Raw genomic sequence first — 20,676 nt, 5'->3', positions numbered from 1 at the left:
CTGTTGTGGGCTGCTTCCCCCCCCAAATAAATTTCACCCTATGACATTTAGGCATTTCAATCTGTCATGGTTCATTCATTAGGCTTCTTCTGAAAAATCCATCCATCCATCCATCCATCTTCTATACCACTTATCCTTCCTTCAGGGTCACGGGGAACCTGGAGCCTATCCCAGGGAGCATCGGGCACAAGGCGGGGTACACCCTGGACAGGGTGCCAATCCATCGCAGGGCACATACACACTCACACACCCATTCATACACTACGGACACTTTGGACACGCCAATCAGAGTACCATGCATGTCTTTGGACTGGGGGAGGAAACCGGAGTACCCGGAGGACACACACACACAAACACTTTCCTTATGCAATGTACTGGAGTAATTCTATAGAATGTGTCATCAACATTCAAGATAAAAGCTTCAGGGCACAATCCTGCCCATCAGTCTTACGCTTAGTGTACTAGCATTTCTGGGAACAATGCCATCCTCCAATATATTCTTTCTGCCAATTTGCTTTTAGTTAGAAGTTCAGTGTAAACGGCAAAACATTTTATTACACTTAGTCATTTACTCCTCGATGAAGAGGATTGGAGAACAGATAAGAAAAAACACCCGAACAACCTGTCGTGTGCCTGTCAACCGGTGCCCCGAAGGGTTGTTTGGGACGTGTTTGCACCGGTTTAAAAGACTGTATAAAACGATCTGCTTTCACTGTATGCATCTAGGAAGCCTGTGTGTGAGCTGCACTCATGGAGAAAAGCAGTTGTTGTTCTTACCTGGACATCTTTTCTTTGCTGTCTCCACTCATTTTCATTTTTGATGTGGTGGGGGACCTGTGGACCATAGTGTCCCTCTATGAAGAAGAGAAATACATCCCCATGGGATTGATGGTATTTATTCTGCTCGCCTCCTCGGTTCTCCTGCAGATCTTCAGCTGGCTTTGGTACACTGATGACCCTGAGACCAGAGTAGAGTGTTTCGTCAAGGAGCACAAGTTACTCCCCGTGGTGCACATCTTGCAGCTTGGGGTCTTCCTCAGGTTTGTGGTTTATCTTAGATAGCCGAGATCAATCTGAACGTATAGTTAGGTTTAAAAAAAAAAATCGACTGAGCTCAGGTTACTGTCTGTTTTGAGTTTCATATGATGTTCTTGTTTTTGTGTGGGTCTTCTCCTGGTAGGTGAAGTGGCTATGCTAAATTACCCCTAGGTCTGAATATGTGTGTGTGTGTGTGTGTGTGTGCAATGGACAAGCATCCTATCTGGGGGGAATTCTCCCACATTGCTCACAATGTTCCTGGGATTGGCATGAATGAATTTCAAACAAAATTTCTCCTCAAAGGATACTTGTTTAGGTGGGATGAGATGCCAGTCCATTGCAGCACACACACTTTCACACACTCATTTACACTTAGGGACACATCCTGCCATGGTGGAAGGTAGGAGAATACCAGTGAGCCTAGAGGAAACGTGAACATGGGGGAGAACATTTGAAATTCAGATAGTAACTTGAGCTCAGGAACGAGCTGTGAGGCAACACCACGACCACTGAGGATGATAATGATGATGATGATGATGATTTTTATTATTATCGTGTAGTATTATTGTGTAGAATTTTAGCTGTGGTGGATGTCTCAATCTACAACTCGAAACACAAGACGAAGCTCACCCTGGACTCGATCGATGACTTCAGCATGCTGAAGATGTTCGAGATGTTCACCGAAAGTGTTCCACAGATCGTCCTGATGACGGTTCTCATTATGCAGACGCCAGAGCTGCACCTCTTCACAGGTCAGACAAAAATAAATCAATCAATTAAGAAGCTGCCTTACACTCTCTCAGTCCAGACATTTTACAGAGTTAATAAAACATTGTTTGTCTTTTCAGTTGTTAAAATCATCGGCTCTCTTAGCTGCATGGCATTCTCCATGTTGTCCTTTCATCGCAATATGCGTGAGCATGTCTCCAAGGAGCTTAAGATAGGATGCTTTTCTTCACCTACTGTCCTCTACTTCCTGTGGAACCTGTTCCTGATTGGCCCACGTGTGGTGTGTGTGTCCCTCTTCGCCTCCGTCCTGCCCTGCTACATCGCCGCACACTTCCTGTCCCTGTGGACGCTGCTGGTCCTCTGGGCCTGGTGGCAGAAGACGGACTACATGGGCACTAAAGCTGGAGAATGGCTGTACCGGGCCACCGTAGCCCTCATCTGGTACTTCAGCTGGTTTAATGTAGCGGAAGGAAATACGAAACTCAGAGGAATCATCTACCACATGGTTATAGGGGTGGACACGATGCTCCTGTTAGGATTATGGTGGTGGAGGAGATCTGTGGAATCAGCTCGTCTTGGTCCACTACCTATTAATCCCTACCTACTTATTGTCATGTTAATCATCATCTACATTATAGGAGTCCTACTGAAACTGGTTTATTACTGGAAGTTTAATCCAGATCAAGGTTTACCGTTAGACAAGAAAACAGAGAAGTCATTAGTTTTCCTAGCAGACGTACATCATACTGAGACATGTATTGAAGTGATCAATTCTGAAGGTATGAGAGTAGTCACTGAGATATCTAAACCCATAACTGTACCTGAATATGACAGAAGTCTAGTTCTGCCCCAAAGTACTGGTGTCCAAGAGAGAAGAAGAAAAATGGTTGATAATTTCTATTGCTACGAGTCTAGAACTAGACGTATACCAGACATTTAGGGTGTGTTAGACCTTTTGGTTTTTCCCTGTCTTTTTTTCCCCATCCCAAAGATTACCCTTCTTTTGTGCTCCTACAGATCGTGTACATCATAAACAGCAATCGCAATAAAACACAAACTCAAGGTGAACCAGTCAAAATAGTATATAAAAAAAATAATCCCACAACAAGTGCTATTACAGTTATCAGAAAACGTTTTTTTTTTTCTTATTGTATCCTAACCTCTCTACAAGCTGGCTGCTTTTCTGGACTGACAGATTTTTTAAAAAATATCTTCACAAATCCATTATTATTTTTTGGGAGGAAATATCTTTTTGGGAAGCAAGGCTCAACTTTACTGAGTTTATGAACATGCTTACACACAAGAACCGAGAACATGTTGTTAATGTATAACTTCGCATATCTCCTAGCGTCAAGTGTCACGGAAATTTTACAGTGTGTGCTCGATGTTTTATTTCTTTCTTTGTTTGTTTAAAGCAAACAGTCCCGATTTAACACTTTCTACGCAGCCTCTATATATATATCCGTGGAAGCGAATTTGTGCCGGGCAGGAAGAAGAAGAAGAAAAAAGATTGCATAATGAAATGTTGAATTATTATCTCGAAAACTCCGTGTAAGACTTTTTGCATGGTGTTGTTTTATACCCGTCTGTCTATTTTTCTTACGACTGTTGGTGGTGCTGTTGCGTTTGGTTCCACAAACATCCAAAAATCTGATGTGGGTGCCAAAAAAAATTGAACCTTATCGTGACGTTTGAAAGAGAGCTGAACGTGTCCCTCTGTGTCGGATTCATGGACAGAACGCACCTTGAAGCAAGACCACATCAGCTGTTTGTTATGCAGCAGGTCAACATACACACGATGCCCTGAGTGCCGGAGTCTCATGTCAGCGACGTGCTCGATCACGACACAATCAGCTCAGACCACGGGGACACTCATGAGACAAGATGAGACGTCAGCTGATCCTGCTAAACAGAGTTTCACACTGAGAACTCCACTTCCTATTGTGAAGATAATATCTGTCTTGAGATCACTTCCTCTGATTGGTGAACCCGAGCCTGATGGTTCAGTTACATTTTCCCTTTTGCAGAAGATTAGGGAGAAGAATCAAAATCGATCTCCTTATTTCTCTTAAAAAAGTCACCCAGCCTTATTTAGATTTCATTTCGCCTGTTGTAAGCGGTGTCAAAGGTCTGCAAAGCTGTAGAGCAAATCAGGCCTTAGTCTACTGCTCCAAAAAGAGCTCAATTAAGCGCCTGCCTTTTTCCTTATAGTCAGGGGAGGGTCATAGATAACACAGTCATGAGACTGGAACCTTTGGTAAGAGACGGCCTCCTCTCCATGAGACTCACCAAATTCCCCAAGCCCAATCAACTGATGCAACTGACACGACTCAGGAGAATCCATTTACAAAACCCAAGACAGAATCCAAAATCTGAGCCAAAGCAAGGGCAACGGTCAAACACAGAAACTCAGGAAGAGACCAGACAGAGGTCACATCCCAGATAGCAGACCAACACTGAATCAACACTGAACCAACACTGAACCAACACTGAACCAACACTGAATCAACACTGAATCAACACTGAACCAACACTGAATCAATGTTGCATCAACCAAACTATCATTGAATCAATGTTGAAAATTGAAATAATGTTATTTCAATGAGGAAAAATAGATCAACATGGACAAAAAAATATATGTTCATTGGTCTGCATATTTGATTCGGCACAGGTCTTACTCTAGATGCCCTTCTTGATGCAACCCTCCCATTTTATCCGGGCTTGGGATCGGCATTGAGTACCCACCCAAGAACTGAACCCAAACCATGGCAGTGAGAGCATAGGAGCCTTAGCCACTGGACCACCAAAGAACCCACTGAGGTCAGGTGATATGCGTTGTGTTGAATGAGGGGACGATTAGATTGACATTAAATCTAAGCCCCGCCAGTGGGGAAATGAAGCTGACCAAATCTCACCATTGATTCACTCTTTGTCTTTTCAACACTGAAAAGCAATGACTTATCAACAACGATTCGATATTATTTAGCACTGAATATCCAACCTCAACCAAAAGGATGATTCTGATGGAATTTCAACATTGAATCACTTTGCTATTCATTCTGCTGCTGCCATCATGAGTTCCATCATCAATAAAGATTAGTGAGAATGTTCCAGAAGCAGCCATGCGAGCCCAAGCCATGACACTACCGCCACCACGTTTCACATGTGAGCTTGTATGTTTTGGATCATGAGCAGACCCTTTCTTTCTCAACACTTTGGTCTTTCCATCACTTTGGTAGAGCTTAATCGTGGTTCCAGAACTTGTGTGGCTGATCTCTGTAATTCTTTGCAAAGTCAAATCTGGCTTTCCAATTCTTACTGCTGATAATGGTATGGCTTCTATATGTCTGCACTTGAATTCTTCTTTGAATGCTGGATTGTGACACCTTCACTCCTGCCCTGTTGTTGGTGATGTCACTGACTGCCGTTGTTGGGTTTGTCATCAGCTGTTGTTGTTTTCCTTGGCCGACCCACTCGGTGTCTGCCGCTCAGCACACCACTGGTTTCTTTCTCATTCAGGAAGTTCCGAATTGTTGTATTGGCTACACCCAGTGTTTGTATAATGCCTCTGATTTATTTTCCCTCTTTTCTCAGCTTGAAAATGGCTTGCTTGTCTCCCATAGACAGCTCCCTGATCTTCAGAGTCGCCCCTGCCTTGCTCATTAGGGATAAATTCATACATTTAAATATATATATCCTGAATTTACATATTTCTGTAAAGCTGATTTGGGACAATGCCCATTGTTAAAAGCGCTATACAAATAAAATTGACCTGAATTGCATTGAATTCATGTTGGTTTATCTTTTTTTTTTTTTTTTTTTAACAACAAATGCAGTCTACAGAGGTGAAACTGAAGGCTAAAACCAAGTGTAGATGTTCAGAGCTATTTAATATTGATTAAACAATCAATCTAACAAGAAACACCTGGCAGTCACATGTTCCAGTATTTTTGCTCCCCTACAGATTGGGAGGTCTGATACAAAATGTGTTATAGACCTGTTTGAGGAAAAACTTTAAAAGCCCAATATATGCGCCTTTATGGGCAAAATCTAAACACAAAAGACGAAGAATACCACACCAGCGACGAAGAATAGTCAGTACCCTTTCTGAGAGTGTACGATTACATGTTTCATTTAGTTTTTCCGGAAGCCATTGTATTCCTTTCAATCACTACGGAGAACAGCAAACAGTAGTGGTTCTAAAGGAAGGGGTGTGGCATCAAACAGGAGCGTTTAGACGAGGTGTAAATGGCGCGTACACTTTTCAGAAGCCTGTTTAGTCTTGCATCGCACTCAAACACAAGGCTCGTTTCTTTTCAGAGCATTTCAGCTACAGTCTCGACAGGGATTGATCCGAGCTCATGCCATGAAGAACGACGTTTCTTTTTGGTCCGGCGTCTCAGACGTCCTCGCGTCTTTGCTGTCCTTGCTTCTTTTCTTCTGGAACGTGGCAGCGAACGTGTGGACAGTGATATCTTTTTATCAGGACCAGAAATACATCTCCATGGGGGTGTTTATATTCCTAATCCTCAGTTCCTCAGTGCTACTGCAGATCTTTAGCTGGCTCTGGTACTCCGGTTCCTCTAAAAAACTGGACACCAAAGTAGAGAGGTTTATGAAAAGACATGGATTACTCGCTCTGGTGCACATCCTGCAGCTTGGAGTCTTCCTCAGGTTTGTGATTAATTGTTGTTGTTGTTGTTGTTGTTGTTGCCTGGCCATGGCTGCAAGTTAATCATGTGCTAAAACTGTTTCATTTTGTATGAACTTTTTTTTCAATTCTTTCTTTCTGATTGTTAGATTGCTGTATATTAGTGAGGGTTGTCTTTAGTTAATAGCTAGATGACTTTTTATTATATCTATCTAGGTTTTTTTAGTCAAGTGCTGTAACAGGACAATAATCTGTGTTAACTGCAAATTTGCTATAGCATGGTTTGTTGTTAGGTCAGAGCTCGGCAATGCATGCATACACTGACGAAACCTGTCTAGCATGCTTCTCTCCTCCCCACCTCTTTATGAGTCAGAACGTGGCTGAACTTGAATACTTCTGCTACAACATATTAAAGGGGATGAAGAGCTAGTACCCCTGTAGTAAACGGGGTCAACATCAGCCATTCCTTTGGACCAACATTGGCGTGGCGGTTTTATGGCTCCTTTAATGGAATTTTGGCACAACGTTGTACAGGGAGAGCCGATACAGCCACCAGAAATAGACTTTGGGCCAACGCCAGTTTGCCTGTAGGTAGAATCTATAAATATGACATGTCCCAGAGTGTTTTATTCTTTACTTTTTTTTTTTTTTTTTTTAAATGTTTTTGTTTTTCATTATTTCCTTCCCAATTTGATCACCTGCCAATTCCCACCCACACACCAGGTCTCCCCTGTCATACAGGACACGTGCTTCCTCTGAGACACGTGAAGCCAAACAAAAACGTCTGTTTAAAACTGCTGCTCGTGCTGCATCTCAGGCCAGTGTAGCACTCTGGGAGGGAAGTGCTATCAACTGTCTTCCGCATACATGAGCTCATAGAATTGTCTAGTGTCCTGGTGATTGACAGGGGAGAAAGGGTATGCCCCTCCCACCCAGAGAGAACGGCCAATTTTGCTCCTGTGGCTCCTGGGCACCGATGGGTGTGACGCCTTTGGTATTCAAACTCATGCCACTCTCTCTCCCTCTCTCTCTGTCGGTCTATTTATTTATTTGTTTTTGTCCTGTAGGTGTTTAGGTATGTTGGAACTTTCAATCAGCAGCTTTGAACGGAAGGACACTTCCCAAAACTGGGTCACTGAGAGGCTAAATTCAGATCTCAGCACTCTCGGTCTGTTCCAGGCGTTCTCTGAAAGTGCTCCACAGATCGTACTAATAGTGACCAACATCATCCAGATGCAGGACTTTCAGTTCTTTACAGGTCAGAAGGAACATTTGAATTTTAAACTTCGTCTGTTCACTTTTTCATACTGAATAATAATAATAATCCAGTATTACAATTCTTTTCAGTCGTTAAAATTGTCGGGTCTCTTTCCTCCCTCTCCTTCACCATGTTGTCCTACCATCGCAACATGTGTGCATTCGCCCCTGAGAAGCAAAAGATGGGATGGTCTTCCTCTGTAATCTACTTCCTGTGGAACCTGTTCCTGATTGGCCCACGTGTGGTGTGTGTGTCCCTCTTCGCCTCCGTCCTGCCCTGCTACATCGCCGCACACTTCCTGTCCCTGTGGACGCTGCTGGTCCTCTGGGCCTGGTGGCAGAAGACAGACTTCATGGACACTAAAGCTGGAGAATGGCTGTACCGGGCCACCGTAGCCCTCATCTGGTACTTCAGCTGGTTTAATGTAGCGAGTAGAAGTATGAAACTCAGAGGAATCATCTACCACATGGTTATAGGGGTGGACACGATGCTCCTGTTAGGATTATGGTGGTGGAGGAGATCTGTGGAATCAGCTCGTCTTGGTCCACTACCTATTAATCCCTACCTACTTATTGTCATGTTAATCATCATCTACATTATAGGAGTCCTACTGAAACTGGTTTATTACTGGAAATTTCATTCTAAACAACCAGACTTACAGATGGATGAGAAAGATGAGAAGTCAGAGATGAATCCACAGGCGCCACGTAATGATACGGTGGACGTCGGAGAGAAGCCTGAAGACTCTGACTTGGTCCTCACAGCTTCAGCCCTACCTCAAAGAATCACAAGCGGCGTCCACAAGAGGACGAGGAACATGGTGGTGAACTTCTACTGCGAGTGAAAATGACTGAGCAATAAACTATTATTGCAGACGAAACCTCGTAACAAGCTGGGATAAGCAAAGAAAATAATTTCACTGTACTGCAAAGTATATATTACAGATAAAGGCTTTCTGTTTTTCTTTCAAATGCGATTAGCAAACCATCTGCTAATATAAACAATTAGATGTAGTTCATGGGTGGCTGCCTCACAGCTCCAGGATCCCCACTTCGATCCTGAGCTTGGGTTACACTCCGTGTGCAGTGCCACGTTCGCTTTGCATCCAGGAGACTTTCCACAGTGTTCTCTTGTTTCATCTCGTTTCCCAAAAAATGCTTGTGAGGTTGACTGGCTATGCAAATTTGCCTCTAGGTGCGAATGAGAATTTGAATGTGTCTGTACATGGTGCCCTGTGATGGACTGGTGTATTCCTGCCTAATTCCCAGCGTTCCCAGGATAAGCTCCAGAGCCACCATGGCCCTGACTGGAATAAAACAGTTAGTGAAGATGAATATAGTTTTTCGTTTGTTTCGTGGCTGTGGGGATTTGTGATCATTCAGCTACAAGAGCGTAAGTGAGGATGAGGACAGGTGCTGATGTTGGGATGTCGAGGAGGCTCCAGTTCCAGTTCATCCCGAAGGTGTTCAGTGGGGTTGAGGTCAGGGCTCTGTTCAGGACACTCGAGCGCATTAATATAGACCTGTGATCTGGATTATTATCCGAACTGCTGTTATAGCTAACTAATCAACACTTGTTGACCAATCAGATTTGAGAATTCAGCAACGCTGTGGTATATTACACGGAATTTTAATATATTGTAACCATGGTGAATATGTTGAATGATGTACGCTTTGTCCGTTATATTTAACGTCCTGTGTGTAAGAATAACGGAAACGATTGAATTCTTAAAACCTTTTCCAATCTTGTTGATTTTTTTATGATGTTGTTTGTTTACTACTAAATCCATTTTTTTTTTTAAATTATACGATTTATGTGAATTTTGATTATTTAAAAAATAAAATGTCCACCCTGTTTAATTTATTAAAATCCCTTTATACACCATTTCTAGTTCAATGTGCTCTTTTGTCTCAGAATTTCCGCTTCACCTGCCAGTCCTAAGTTCCTGCTGACGTTATCTTCCGCTATTCCCTGCAGGAAGCACGTGGAGGAAGACTAGACTCCGCGAGGTCCGTAAACAATAGACAGAAAGCAGAAGTGAGGAAATATCTTTAGTGAAGGTCAGCTGTAGTCAGATTGGCGCATATCCGTGACTGTTTAGAAAAAAATATATACACACGGAAGCTTCTTAAGCTTCTGTAATCGACATGGTTTGAGCGAATCCAGGTTCCAAGAAGAGCGTCGAGCGTTGCGTCACACGCTTGCAGCAGGTCAACACACACATGATCCCTTAAGTGTCTCGTGTCATAAATGTGCTCGCTCATTCCGGTCAACTCTGACCGCAGAGAACGAGCCTCACAGCAAGCGTTTCAGTGTACAGTCATCGCTGACGTTCTGTGCACATGAGAAATAAACTTGAATAAGTTTCACGTTTAAGTATGAGAACGTCAAGGCCGGGTCTTTTGTTTTTGCTGTAGGTTTGAGATGAATATAAAGATGGAATTTTACATCTAGATGTGTTAAACAGCTTAGAAAATGGTACCTTTGGTGACCGATCATCCCATTTTTAGGTGAGCAAAAGTAATGGAACAGAGAGTGTCAAAGTAAATAAGGCTTAATATTTGGTTGCGTGTCCCTTGCAATAACTGCATCAAGCCTGCGACTCATTGACATCACCAAACTGTTGCGTTCTTCTTTTGTGATGCTTTTCTAGGCTCGTAACACAGCTTCTGTCAGCTGGTGTTTGTTTTGGGGAGGGGTTTCTCCCGTCGGTTTCCTCTTCCATCCATCCATCCATTTTCTATACCGCTTATCCTACCGGGTCATGGGGCAGTTTCCTCTTTAGGAGGTGAAATGCTGATTAATTGAGTCAAGGTCTGGTGATTGACCCGACCACTTTTTACCTATTTCTTCCACTTTTTCCCGTCCTGATGAAGTCCTTTGCTGAGTTGGCAGTGTGTTTTCAGTCATTTTCTTGCTGCATGATGAAGTTCCTCCCAATTAGATTGGCTGCATTTCTCTGTAAAGCGGAAACCAAAGTGTTCATGTAGACTTCTGAATTCATTCTGCTGCCATCACGCGCTCCATCATCAATAAAGATTAGTGAGAATGTTCCAGGAGCATCCATACAAGCCCCAGCCATGACACTACCCCCACCACGCTTGACAGATGAGCTTGTATGTTTTGGATCATGAGCAAATCCTTTCTTTCTCAAAACTTTGGTCGAGCTTAATCTTGGTTCCAGATCTTTTGTAGCTCATCCCTGTATTTTTTTTTTTAAGAATTCCAATCTGGACCAACATCAAATTCTCACTTCCCAACATCAGTCTTATTATGCCATCAACGCCTCATGATATAATGCATTGCGCAACGTTAATAGCGTCATTGACCATCTATTTGTAAGTATTAGGTTTTATTCATCACTGTCAACAAAGTCTCATGCGTGCTAATTCATTAGCATTCAGCTAATTCGTATTAATAAGTTTTGAAAGTTTAAGGTTAGGGTTAGGGTACCACCATTTCCTTTGCATGTTACTTAGCAATTTAGTACGAATCCTTCAATGGGATTAGGTTGTATGTATGGCCAAATGTATGTGGACACCTGACCATCACACCATTATGTGATTCGTCCCCAAACCGATACACAAAATTGGATGCAAATGATTTCATAGAATGTTTCTGTATGTTGTAGAATTACAATTTCCCTTCACCGGAACTAAGAGACCCCAATGCCCATGTGCACAAAGTGAGCTCCATGAGGACAAGGTTTGCCAAGGCTGGAGTGGAAGAACTCGAGTGTCCTGCACTGAGGACACACCTGGAAACATGTATCGCTGCTTGAGTAAAACTTTAAACGCCCAATATATGCACCTTTATATGCAAAATCTAAATATTACAGGTACAAATGGTGTGCTCTTGACTCTACGACACCAGCAGCGAAGAATGGTCAGTATGATCACGTTTCTTTTGTCTTTTCCGCATGCCACTGAATTCCTTTCAATGACTACGGAGAACAGCAAACAGTAGTGGTTCTAAAGAGAGGGGTGTGGCATCAAACAGGAGCGTTTAGACGAGGTGTAAATGGCACGCACACTTTTCAGAAGCCTGTTTAGTCTTACATCGCACTCACACCCAAGGCTCGTTTCTTTTCAGAACATTTCAGTCTCGACGGGGCTTGATCCGAGCTCATGCCATGAAGAACGACTTTTCTTCTGGAACGTGGCAGCGAACGTGTGGACATTGGTATATTTTTTTATCAGGACCAGAAATACATCTCCATGGGGGTGTTTATATTCCTAATCCTCAGTTCCTCAGTGCTACTGCAGATCTTTAGCTGTCTCTGGTACTCCGATTCCTCTAAAAAACTGGACACCAAAGTAGAGAGGTTTATGAACAGACATGGATTACTCGCTCTGGTGCACATCCTGCAGCTTGGAGTCTTCCTCGGGGTTGTGATTAGTTTTTAGTTATTTTTTTTTTCTTGTTGCCAGGCCATGGCTGCCTTAGCAAGCTGCAAGTTAATCATGGTTTGTCTTTAGCTCAGAGGTAGGCCTATATGACAAAGCACACATATCTTGGCATAAGAAATAAACACTGAAGAAACCTGTCTAGCATGCTACTCTCCTCCCCCCCGGATGAATTTGATTATCTCTACTACAACATATTAAAGGTGATGAGGAGCTAGTACCCAGGTAGTAAACTGCCTATTTATCCATCCATCCATCTTCTATACCGCTTTATCCTTTTCAGGGTCACGGGGAAACCTGGAGCCTATCCCAGGGAGCATCGGGCACAAGGCGGGGTACACCCTGGACAGGGTGCCAATCCGCCTATTAATCCCTACCTGCTTATTGCTATGTTAACGATCATCTACATTATAGGAGTCCTACTGGAACTGGTTTATTACCGGAACCAGACTTACAGACGGATGAGAAAGATGAGAAGTCGGATACGGTGGACGTTGGAGAGAAGCCCGAAACAGACTCTGACTCTGTCCTCACAGCTTCAGCCCTACCTCAAAGAATCACAAGCGGCGTCCACAAGAGGACGAGGAACATGGCGGTGAACTTCTACTGCGAGTGGAAATGACTGAGAAATAAACTATTATTGCAGACGAAACCTCGTAACAAGCTGGGATAAGCAAAGAAAATACTGCAAAGTATATATTACAGATAAAGGCTTTCTGTTTTTCTTTCAAACGCGATTAGCAAACCATCTGCTAATATAAACAATTACAGGGGTGCTTGAAAGTTTGTGAACCCTTTAGAATTTTCTATATGTCAGTGATGGCAAGCCGTCCTGGCCCAGATTGCAGCCAAACAGTGTTGTCGCACTGTACACTACAGGATGGACTGGCAGGTTTATCCAGGTCCTCAAAGACTTGAAGACTTTCCCTCGGTGGAACACTTACTGACTGTTACAAAGCCCTGACACCGGAGAGTTCTTCCCTAAACGTCAAACAAACCTCTCCTAACAGAGCACAAAAAAAAGAGACATGGTTTTCTGTGCAAAACAACACCACGGTTTAAATGCCATTTATTTTTAACCTTAGAGTGGAATTACAGCCAAAACTAGTCAGAGCTGCAGTTATAGAAAAAATATAATTCCTTCTGACCAGTTTGAGCATTCAGCAGCAGTGTGGGGGAAAAGATAATGGGGTAGTCAAAAAAGTTCCTGCTCTGTCTTGTTCCCTTTGTCGCGTCCATCGGCGTGCACATTCCTCTCCTGGAGGTGGGTGGGACCTATGAATGTGAATTTCCAGTTTTACTGCTGTTCAATCCTAGATTATTTAAAAAGTAATGCATGTGTACACTCTCGAGTATGTATGCCAATATATAGTTTCATAGTCTGGTTATATATAATATAGTCTGGTTGTTGTGTGTATTTAATGTGTGTCAGTTCTTTTACCTTGTGACACCCCCTCCCAGACGCCACACCCCCCCCCCACCGCATGATTCATTCTCAACAATCACGGCGATGTTACGCAATAGAGGGAGGTGTCTCTCACACAGCCTCAGGTATAATTAAAACCTGGATCGGTTTTCATTTCATGCTCCCAAGCTCGTGCTTGAATACTCAGAAAACATCCAAGCTCGTGCCATGGAGGAAGGATTTCCATTCAATGTAGTGCTCTTAAACGTCTTGTTTTCGGTGCTGTCTCTGCTGTTTTTCCTGGCGGACGTGGTGCTGGACCTGTGGGCCGTAGAGTGCCTTTATGAAGAAAGGAAATACTTCTCCATGGGATTGTTGATATTTCTTCTGCTCGGTTCCTCGGTTGTCCTGCATATCTTCAGCTGGCTCTGGTACTCCGATTCCTCCATAACCCTGGAGACCAAAGTGGAGAGATTCGTCAGGAGACACGGTTTACTGGCTCTGGTGCACATCTGCCAGCTTGGAGTCTTCCTCAGGTTTGCGCTTTTTATATAGCAGAGATAAATCTGTGGGAGGAATTGCGACATAAAACAAATAAAGTAGAAATACAGGTCCACTAACAGAACCTGTTTTTAAGTCATGAATTAGCAACAGGTGAGTCCTGAGTCTAAATCCTATCTCTACAGGTCTGTTCTGAGATGTGCTGAATTCATGGATAATTTACAGTAAATTGATGGTTACGCTAAATCGCCCCAGGTTTGAACGAGTGTGTGCGTGGTGTCTAGTGCACTAGGATTTATTTCTGTTTTGAAGGTTTGCAGCCGTAATGGAGATCTCAGTCTGCAGATTAAAACAGAGCGACCTTTTCATAAAGGGGGTCACCAAGTACATGACTCATGACCTCAGCATGTTGCGTCTGTTCGAGGCGTTCTCCGAAAGCGCTCCACAGATCGTCCTGATGACGGATCTCATCATGGAGATGCCGGAGCTGCAGTCCTTCACAGGTCAGACAAAGAAAAAATATCAGAACCTTTTGGCTTATTTGGGTACATTTTGAATTGTATACAATATTATTTTCTCCCCCCAGTCCTTAAAATCATCGGCTCTCTTTCCGGCCTCACCTTCACCATGTTGTCCTACCATCACAGCATGCGTGCATTCGTCCCTGAGACGCAAAAGATGGGATGGTCTTCCTCTGTAATCTACTTCCTGTGGAACCTGTTCCTGATTGGCCCACGTGTGGTGTGTGTGTCCCTCTTCGCCTCCGTCCTGCCCTGCCTCATCGCCGCACACTTCCTGTCCCTGTGGACGCTGCTGGTCCTCTGGGCCTGGTGGCAGAAGACGGACTTCATGGACACTAAAGCTGGAGAATGGCTGTACCGGGCCACCGTAGCCCTCATCTGGTACTTCAGCTGGTTTAATGTAGCGGAAGGAAATACGAAACTCAGAGGAATCATCTACCACATGGTTATAGGGGTGGACACGATGCTCCTGTTAGGATTATGGTGGTGGAGGAGATCTGTGGAATCAGCTCGTCTTGGTCCACTACCTATTAATCCCTACCTACTTATTGTCATGTTAATCATCATCTACATTATAGGAGTCCTACTGAAACTGGTTTATTACTGGAAGTTTCATCCTAAACAACCAGACTTACAGATGACACCAGAAGGGGATGCAGAACGTTTTGGTATTGAGACGGACATGATTGAGGACCTTGAATCTGCCTGTGCCTCGGCACGTGAGCCAACTCGACAACTCGGAACTGGCATTCACAAGAGGATAAGAAACATGGCTGTGAGTTTCTACAGCTAAACTGGATTTGAGATCATGAAAATGTACAGAATGTCGGCTATATAACATACAACATGGCATTCCATCTCTATTTTCCAACTGTACCGCTGTTAAATCCCAGATTCGTTGTGAAGTGTATGAAATGATGCATGTGAACACTCTTTCTGTAATTTTCTTGTTGTACGTGGGAAATGTACAGGACTGTGCAAAGGTTTTATGCACATGCAAAGATGCCTACATTTAAAAAAAAAAAACCCAAACAAACGTAAAGAGCGGTAAACAGTAAATGAAACAAAGTCAATATTTGGTCGGATAAAAAGAGTAGTCCGAGGTAGTATCAGTGCGGTTTTATAATGAAACGAGCTGTAAGTGTTACTGAGAGTCTTACAGAACCAGACACGGTTCTTCTGGAGACTTCGACCGTCTCACTCGCGTCTTATTTCCGCAGCGAAACCCGGCAGCCTTCGTTCTTTATGTTTACTTCTCTGAAAAGTGTCTCTTACCTCTTAATACTCTGCTTTCTTTACTGACACACACACACACATTTTTCTGTAGCGTTTCATTTTGTGCTGGAAATCTAATGTTTGGGAATCTAAAATGTTTTTTTTTTTTTTTTTGTACAGACTCGATAATGTAGAAATCTTCAAAAAAAAAAATCTAAAGCAAAGTTTGTACTTAAAAAAAAGAAAAAAGAAAAAAAAAAGAAACAGAAAGAAAAAAAAGGGGGGGGGCAAAACTTTTGCACAGTCCTGTATATCACTTCCTTTATTCAGATGTTCTGTTTTACTGCCTGCCGTAACATTCCGATGAATCATTCCCCAAGTTTACACGCGGCCGAGTGACGCAACACAGTACACTCCCACAAAGTACAAAAGATGGTTTTGATTTCATTTCATACCCCAAAGCTGCGCTTGGCTTCTCAGAAAACAGTCGAGGTCTTGCCATGGAGGAAGGATTTCCTTTTAATTTACTGCTCTCAGACGTCTTGTTTTCGGTGCTGTCTCTGCTGCTTTTCCTGGCGGACGTGGTGCTGGACCTGTGGGCCATAGTGTCCCTCTACCAAGAGCAGAAATACTTCTCCATGGGATTGCTGATCTCTCTTCTGCTCGCTTCCTCGCTTCTCCTACAGATCTTCAGCTGGCTCTGGTACTCCGATTCCTCCAAAAACCAGGAGACCAAAGTAGAGCGTTTCGTCAGCAGACACGGTTTACTGGCTCCGGTGCACATCTGCCAGCTCGGAGTCTTCCTCAGGTTTGTTTTCCTTCTATATAGCTGAGATAAATCAATGGGAGGGATCCTGACAAACAAACGCAATAGAAATACAGCTCGATGAAAGTTCTACGTCCATTACCGTAACCTGTTTTTATTTTATTTGATCAGTTAACACCGAGTCCATAATTCTATCTCTAAACCTCTTGAGGTCAACCATTAATGCAGTGTGTATTATCAGTTCTTGGGCGTTGGACCTTTGGACCCAAACAGATAGAAGTGTCAGTTTAACAAACAGTGTTAATATTCACTGACCTAGTACAGTTTGCTGTTTCTTATGTGATCCAATACGCAGAAAAGCCACACGCTTTATAGATCTAGCTATGTACTGGTGTATTGATTAAAAAAAAAAATGATTCATTAATAATTAATCGAGATGCAATATGGCTAAAAGTTTGTGGACACCTGACCATCACCATCATACCCGTATGTGCCTGCTGAAAATCCCGTTCCAGATTGATTCCATCTTTGCTGTTATGACGCGCCCCACTCGCTCTTCCGGGAAGGCTTTTCAATAGATTTTGGGGCGTGGATGTGGGGAGCTACAAGAGCGTAAGTGAGGATGAGGACAGGTGCTGATGTTGGGATGTTGAGGAGACTCCAGTTCCAGTTCATCCCAAAGGTGTTCAGTGGGGTTGAGGTCAGGGATCTGTGCAGGACTCTCGAGTTCTTCCACCTTCTTCCAAATTTAACACTTAACACACCGCGTCTTCATGGAGCTCGCTCTGTGTACAGGCGCATCGTCATGCTGGAACAATTCAATTCGATTTTATTTTGAACAATGGACATCGGTCACAAAGCGGCTTTACAGAATTATACATATATACAAATTCAGGATGCAAATTTGAATAAATTTATCCCTAATGAGCGAGCCAGAGGTGACGATGGTGAGAACAAAACTCCCTGAGACAATATGAGGAAGAAACCTCGAGAGGAACCAGACCCCAAAAGGGAACCTGTCCTCATCCGTGTGACACGGATAGTGTAATTATAAATAGTTCCCTTCTGTAACCGCGCACTACGTGGTCAAATAGTGCGATTGTGTAACCAGGAAGTTCATTACAGTTTTAACATGAAGTTATCAACTGGTCACTGATGGAGACTTGAGTGCAAAACTGTTTGTGGCCATTGCGGTCCTAAAGATACCTTCATTTGAAGGTTTTTAAGCGGTACCATCCTCAGTACTCTCACGTGTCTTCAGGTTGTCTGTGAGTGTGGAGGGCGGGGGGGACAGGTTTGCGCCTCTTAGTTCCAGTGAAGGGAAATTGTAAAGACATTCTAGACCAGGGGTGGGCAATCTTATCTGGAAAGGGTTGGTACAGGTTTTCATTCCAACCAAGCAGAAGCCACACCTGAGTCAACTGAAAGCCAAGATCAACTGATTAAACAGGTGGAATCAGGTGTGGCTCCTGATTGGTTGGAATGAAAACCTGCACGCACACCGGCCCTTTCCGGATGAGATTGGACACCCCTGTTCTAGACAATCATGCGCCTCCATGTGATGTAGCACCAGTTTGAGGAAGAAGCACATATGGGTGTGATGGTCAGGTGTCCACATACATTTGGCCATATATGTGTATCTTCATTTAGATTTTTTTTTTAGAATGATCACATTACTTCATTTCCTTCTTTTGATCTGAAGGTTCGCAGCTGTAATGGAGATCTCAAGTCGCAGTTTTAAACAGAGCGACCTTCGCCATACAGGGATCGCGGTGTACCTGAATCACGATCTCAGCATGTTGCGTCTGTTCGAGGCGTTCTCTGAAAGCGCCCCACAGCTCGTCTTGATGACGGCTCTCATCATGGAGATGCCGGAACTCCATATCTTTACAGGTGAGACAAAACTAAATCGTAAAAACCCCCAACGTCATACAGTCTCTCTCTGGACCTTTTGGCTTGGACGTGGATTGGATACGATCTGATATTATTCTATTTTCTTTCTTTTCAGTCGTTAAAATTGTCGGGTCTCTTTCCTCCCTCTCCTTCACCATGTTGTCCTACCATCGCAACATGCGTGCATTCGTCCCTGAGAAGCAAAAGATGGGATGGTCTTCCTCTGTAATCTACTTCCTGTGGAACCTGTTCCTGATTGGCCCACGTGTGGTGTGTGTGTCCCTCTTCGCCTCCGTCCTGCCCTGCTACATCGCCGCACACTTCCTGTCCCTGTGGACGCTGCTGGTCCTCTGGGCCTGGTGGCAGAAGACAGACTTCATGGACACTAAAGCTGGAGAATGGCTGTACCGGGCCACCGTAGCCCTCATCTGGTACTTCAGCTGGTTTAATGTAGCGGAAGGAAATACGAAACTCAGAGGAATCATCTACCACATGGTTATAGGGGTGGACACGATGCTCCTGTTAGGATTATGGTGGTGGAGGAGATCTGTGGAATCAGCTCGTCTTGGTCCACTACCTATTAATCCCTACCTACTTATTGTCATGTTAATCATCATCTACATTATAGGAGTCCTACTGAAACTGGTTTATTACTGTAAATTTCATCCCAAACAACCAGACTTACAGTTGGATGAGAAAGATGAGAAGCCAGAGAGGGATCCCCAGCTAATACTACACAGTCTAGACTATAATGTAGAGACAGACTCGTGTGAGACGCCTGAACCTCCAAATCAAAGGATCGTAACTGGCGTCCACAAAAGGATGAAAAACATGGCTGTCAATTTCTACTACTAATCTGGATTTTAGGTCAGAAAAACCTTACTAGTATGAACATAATGTACACAATATGTAAATATACTGTACGTACTATCATTATTTATATGCTAAATAACATTAAAACCGCTGACAGGTGAAGTGAGCAACATTGATTATCTGGTTACAATGGCACCTTTTAACAGGTGGGATATATTTTATTAGGCAGCAAGTGAACAGTCAGTTCTCAAAGTTGACGTGTTGGAAGCGGGAAAAATGGGCAAGCGGAAGGATCTGGGAGACTTTGACAAGGATCGGATTGTGACGGTTAGACGACTGGGTCGGAGCGTCTCCATAATTGTCTCGGGGGGTGTTCTCAGTATGCAGTGGTTAGTACCTACCAAAAGTGGTCTAATGAAGAACCGGTGAACCGGAGACAGGGTGATCGATGTGTGTGGGGAGCGAAGGCTATCCCGTCTGGTCCGGTCACACAGAAGAGCTACTGTAGCACAAACTGCTGTGAACTTTAATGCTGGCTCTGATAGAAAGGTTGCAGAACACAGTGCAGCACAGCTTGCTGCGTATGGAGCTGCGTAGCTGCAGACCGGTCCGAGTGCCCATGCTGACCCCTGTCCACCGCCGAAAACACCTACAATGGGCATGTGAGCATCAGAACTCTATTATGGAGCAATGGAAAAAGGCGGCCTGGTCTGATGAATCACGTTTTCTTTTACATCATCTGGAGGCTGGGTGTGTGTGTGATGGGAGATGGGACCAGGATGCATTATGGGAAGAAGGAAAGCCGGTGGAGGAAATGTGATGCTCTGGGCAATGTTCTGCTGGGAAACCTCGGGTCCATGTGGATGTTACTTTTACACGTACCACCCGCCTAAACATTGCTGCAGACCGAGTACAAGCGGCAGTCGTTTCTTTCAGCAGGATAATGCGTCCTGACACACTGCAAAAACTCTTCAGGAACAGTTTGAGGAACACGACAAAGAGTTCACGGTGTTGACTCGGCATCCGAATTCCCCAGATCTCAATCCGATCCAGCGTCTGTGGGACGTTCTGTACAAACAAGTCCGATCCACGGAGGCCCGACCTCGCAACTTACAGGACTTAAAGGATCTGCTGCTAACGCCTTTGTGCCAGATACAACAGCACGCCTTCAGAGGTCTCGTCGAGTCGAGGCATGGACTCGACGAGTCAGAGCTGTTTTGGTGGCACAAGCAGGACCTACACCATATTAGGCAGGTGGTTTTAATGTTATGGCTGATCGGTGTATATGTAGAATATATGAATGTGAATTTTACATTTTGATACTATTTTATTGTTTTATAAACAAATCAGATCAATTACTCGTTCCACTGATTCGTGCTCTTTCCACTCAGCGTCTTGTCTTTAATTTATTGTGTAAAATGGGATATTCATATTCCCACGGTTACCTTACATGCGGAGTATTCATTTATATCTGTAATGA

At 43.7% G+C, this 20,676-nt stretch overlaps 4 protein-coding genes across 4 annotated transcripts; all 4 read left to right on the top strand.

Annotated features, from left to right (window-relative positions):
- Window positions 1-596: 596 nt before the first annotated feature.
- LOC128616275 (XK-related protein 8-like) lies at window positions 597-3,713 on the top strand. The gene is made up of 4 exons (XM_053638853.1): window positions 597-1,061; window positions 1,187-1,209; window positions 1,533-1,790; window positions 1,887-3,713. The coding sequence occupies exons 1-4, from the start codon at window positions 751-753 to the stop codon at window positions 2,705-2,707; spliced, it is 1,413 nt and encodes a 470-aa protein (XP_053494828.1). The 5' UTR covers window positions 597-750; the 3' UTR covers window positions 2,708-3,713.
- Window positions 3,714-5,523: 1,810 nt separating this feature from the next.
- Window positions 5,524-10,222, top strand: LOC128615881 (XK-related protein 8-like). Its single transcript, XM_053638262.1, has 3 exons — window positions 5,524-6,441; window positions 7,486-7,676; window positions 7,766-10,222. The coding sequence occupies exons 1-3, from the start codon at window positions 6,134-6,136 to the stop codon at window positions 8,518-8,520; spliced, it is 1,254 nt and encodes a 417-aa protein (XP_053494237.1). The 5' UTR covers window positions 5,524-6,133; the 3' UTR covers window positions 8,521-10,222.
- Window positions 10,223-13,715: 3,493 nt separating this feature from the next.
- On the top strand, window positions 13,716-15,517 carry LOC128615717 (XK-related protein 8-like). Its single transcript, XM_053638020.1, has 3 exons — window positions 13,716-14,023; window positions 14,301-14,491; window positions 14,575-15,517. The coding sequence occupies exons 1-3, from the start codon at window positions 13,716-13,718 to the stop codon at window positions 15,300-15,302; spliced, it is 1,227 nt and encodes a 408-aa protein (XP_053493995.1). The 3' UTR covers window positions 15,303-15,517.
- A 59-nt stretch (window positions 15,518-15,576) lies between these two features.
- Window positions 15,577-20,676, top strand: LOC128615716 (XK-related protein 8-like). The gene is made up of 3 exons (XM_053638019.1): window positions 15,577-16,532; window positions 18,193-18,383; window positions 18,499-20,676. The coding sequence occupies exons 1-3, from the start codon at window positions 16,225-16,227 to the stop codon at window positions 19,236-19,238; spliced, it is 1,239 nt and encodes a 412-aa protein (XP_053493994.1). The 5' UTR covers window positions 15,577-16,224; the 3' UTR covers window positions 19,239-20,676.

Source organism: Ictalurus furcatus, chromosome 12, assembly GCF_023375685.1.
Source record: "Ictalurus furcatus strain D&B chromosome 12, Billie_1.0, whole genome shotgun sequence".
NCBI lineage: Eukaryota > Metazoa > Chordata > Actinopteri > Siluriformes > Ictaluridae > Ictalurus > Ictalurus furcatus.
This window is presented reverse-complemented; position numbering and strand designations above follow the sequence as displayed.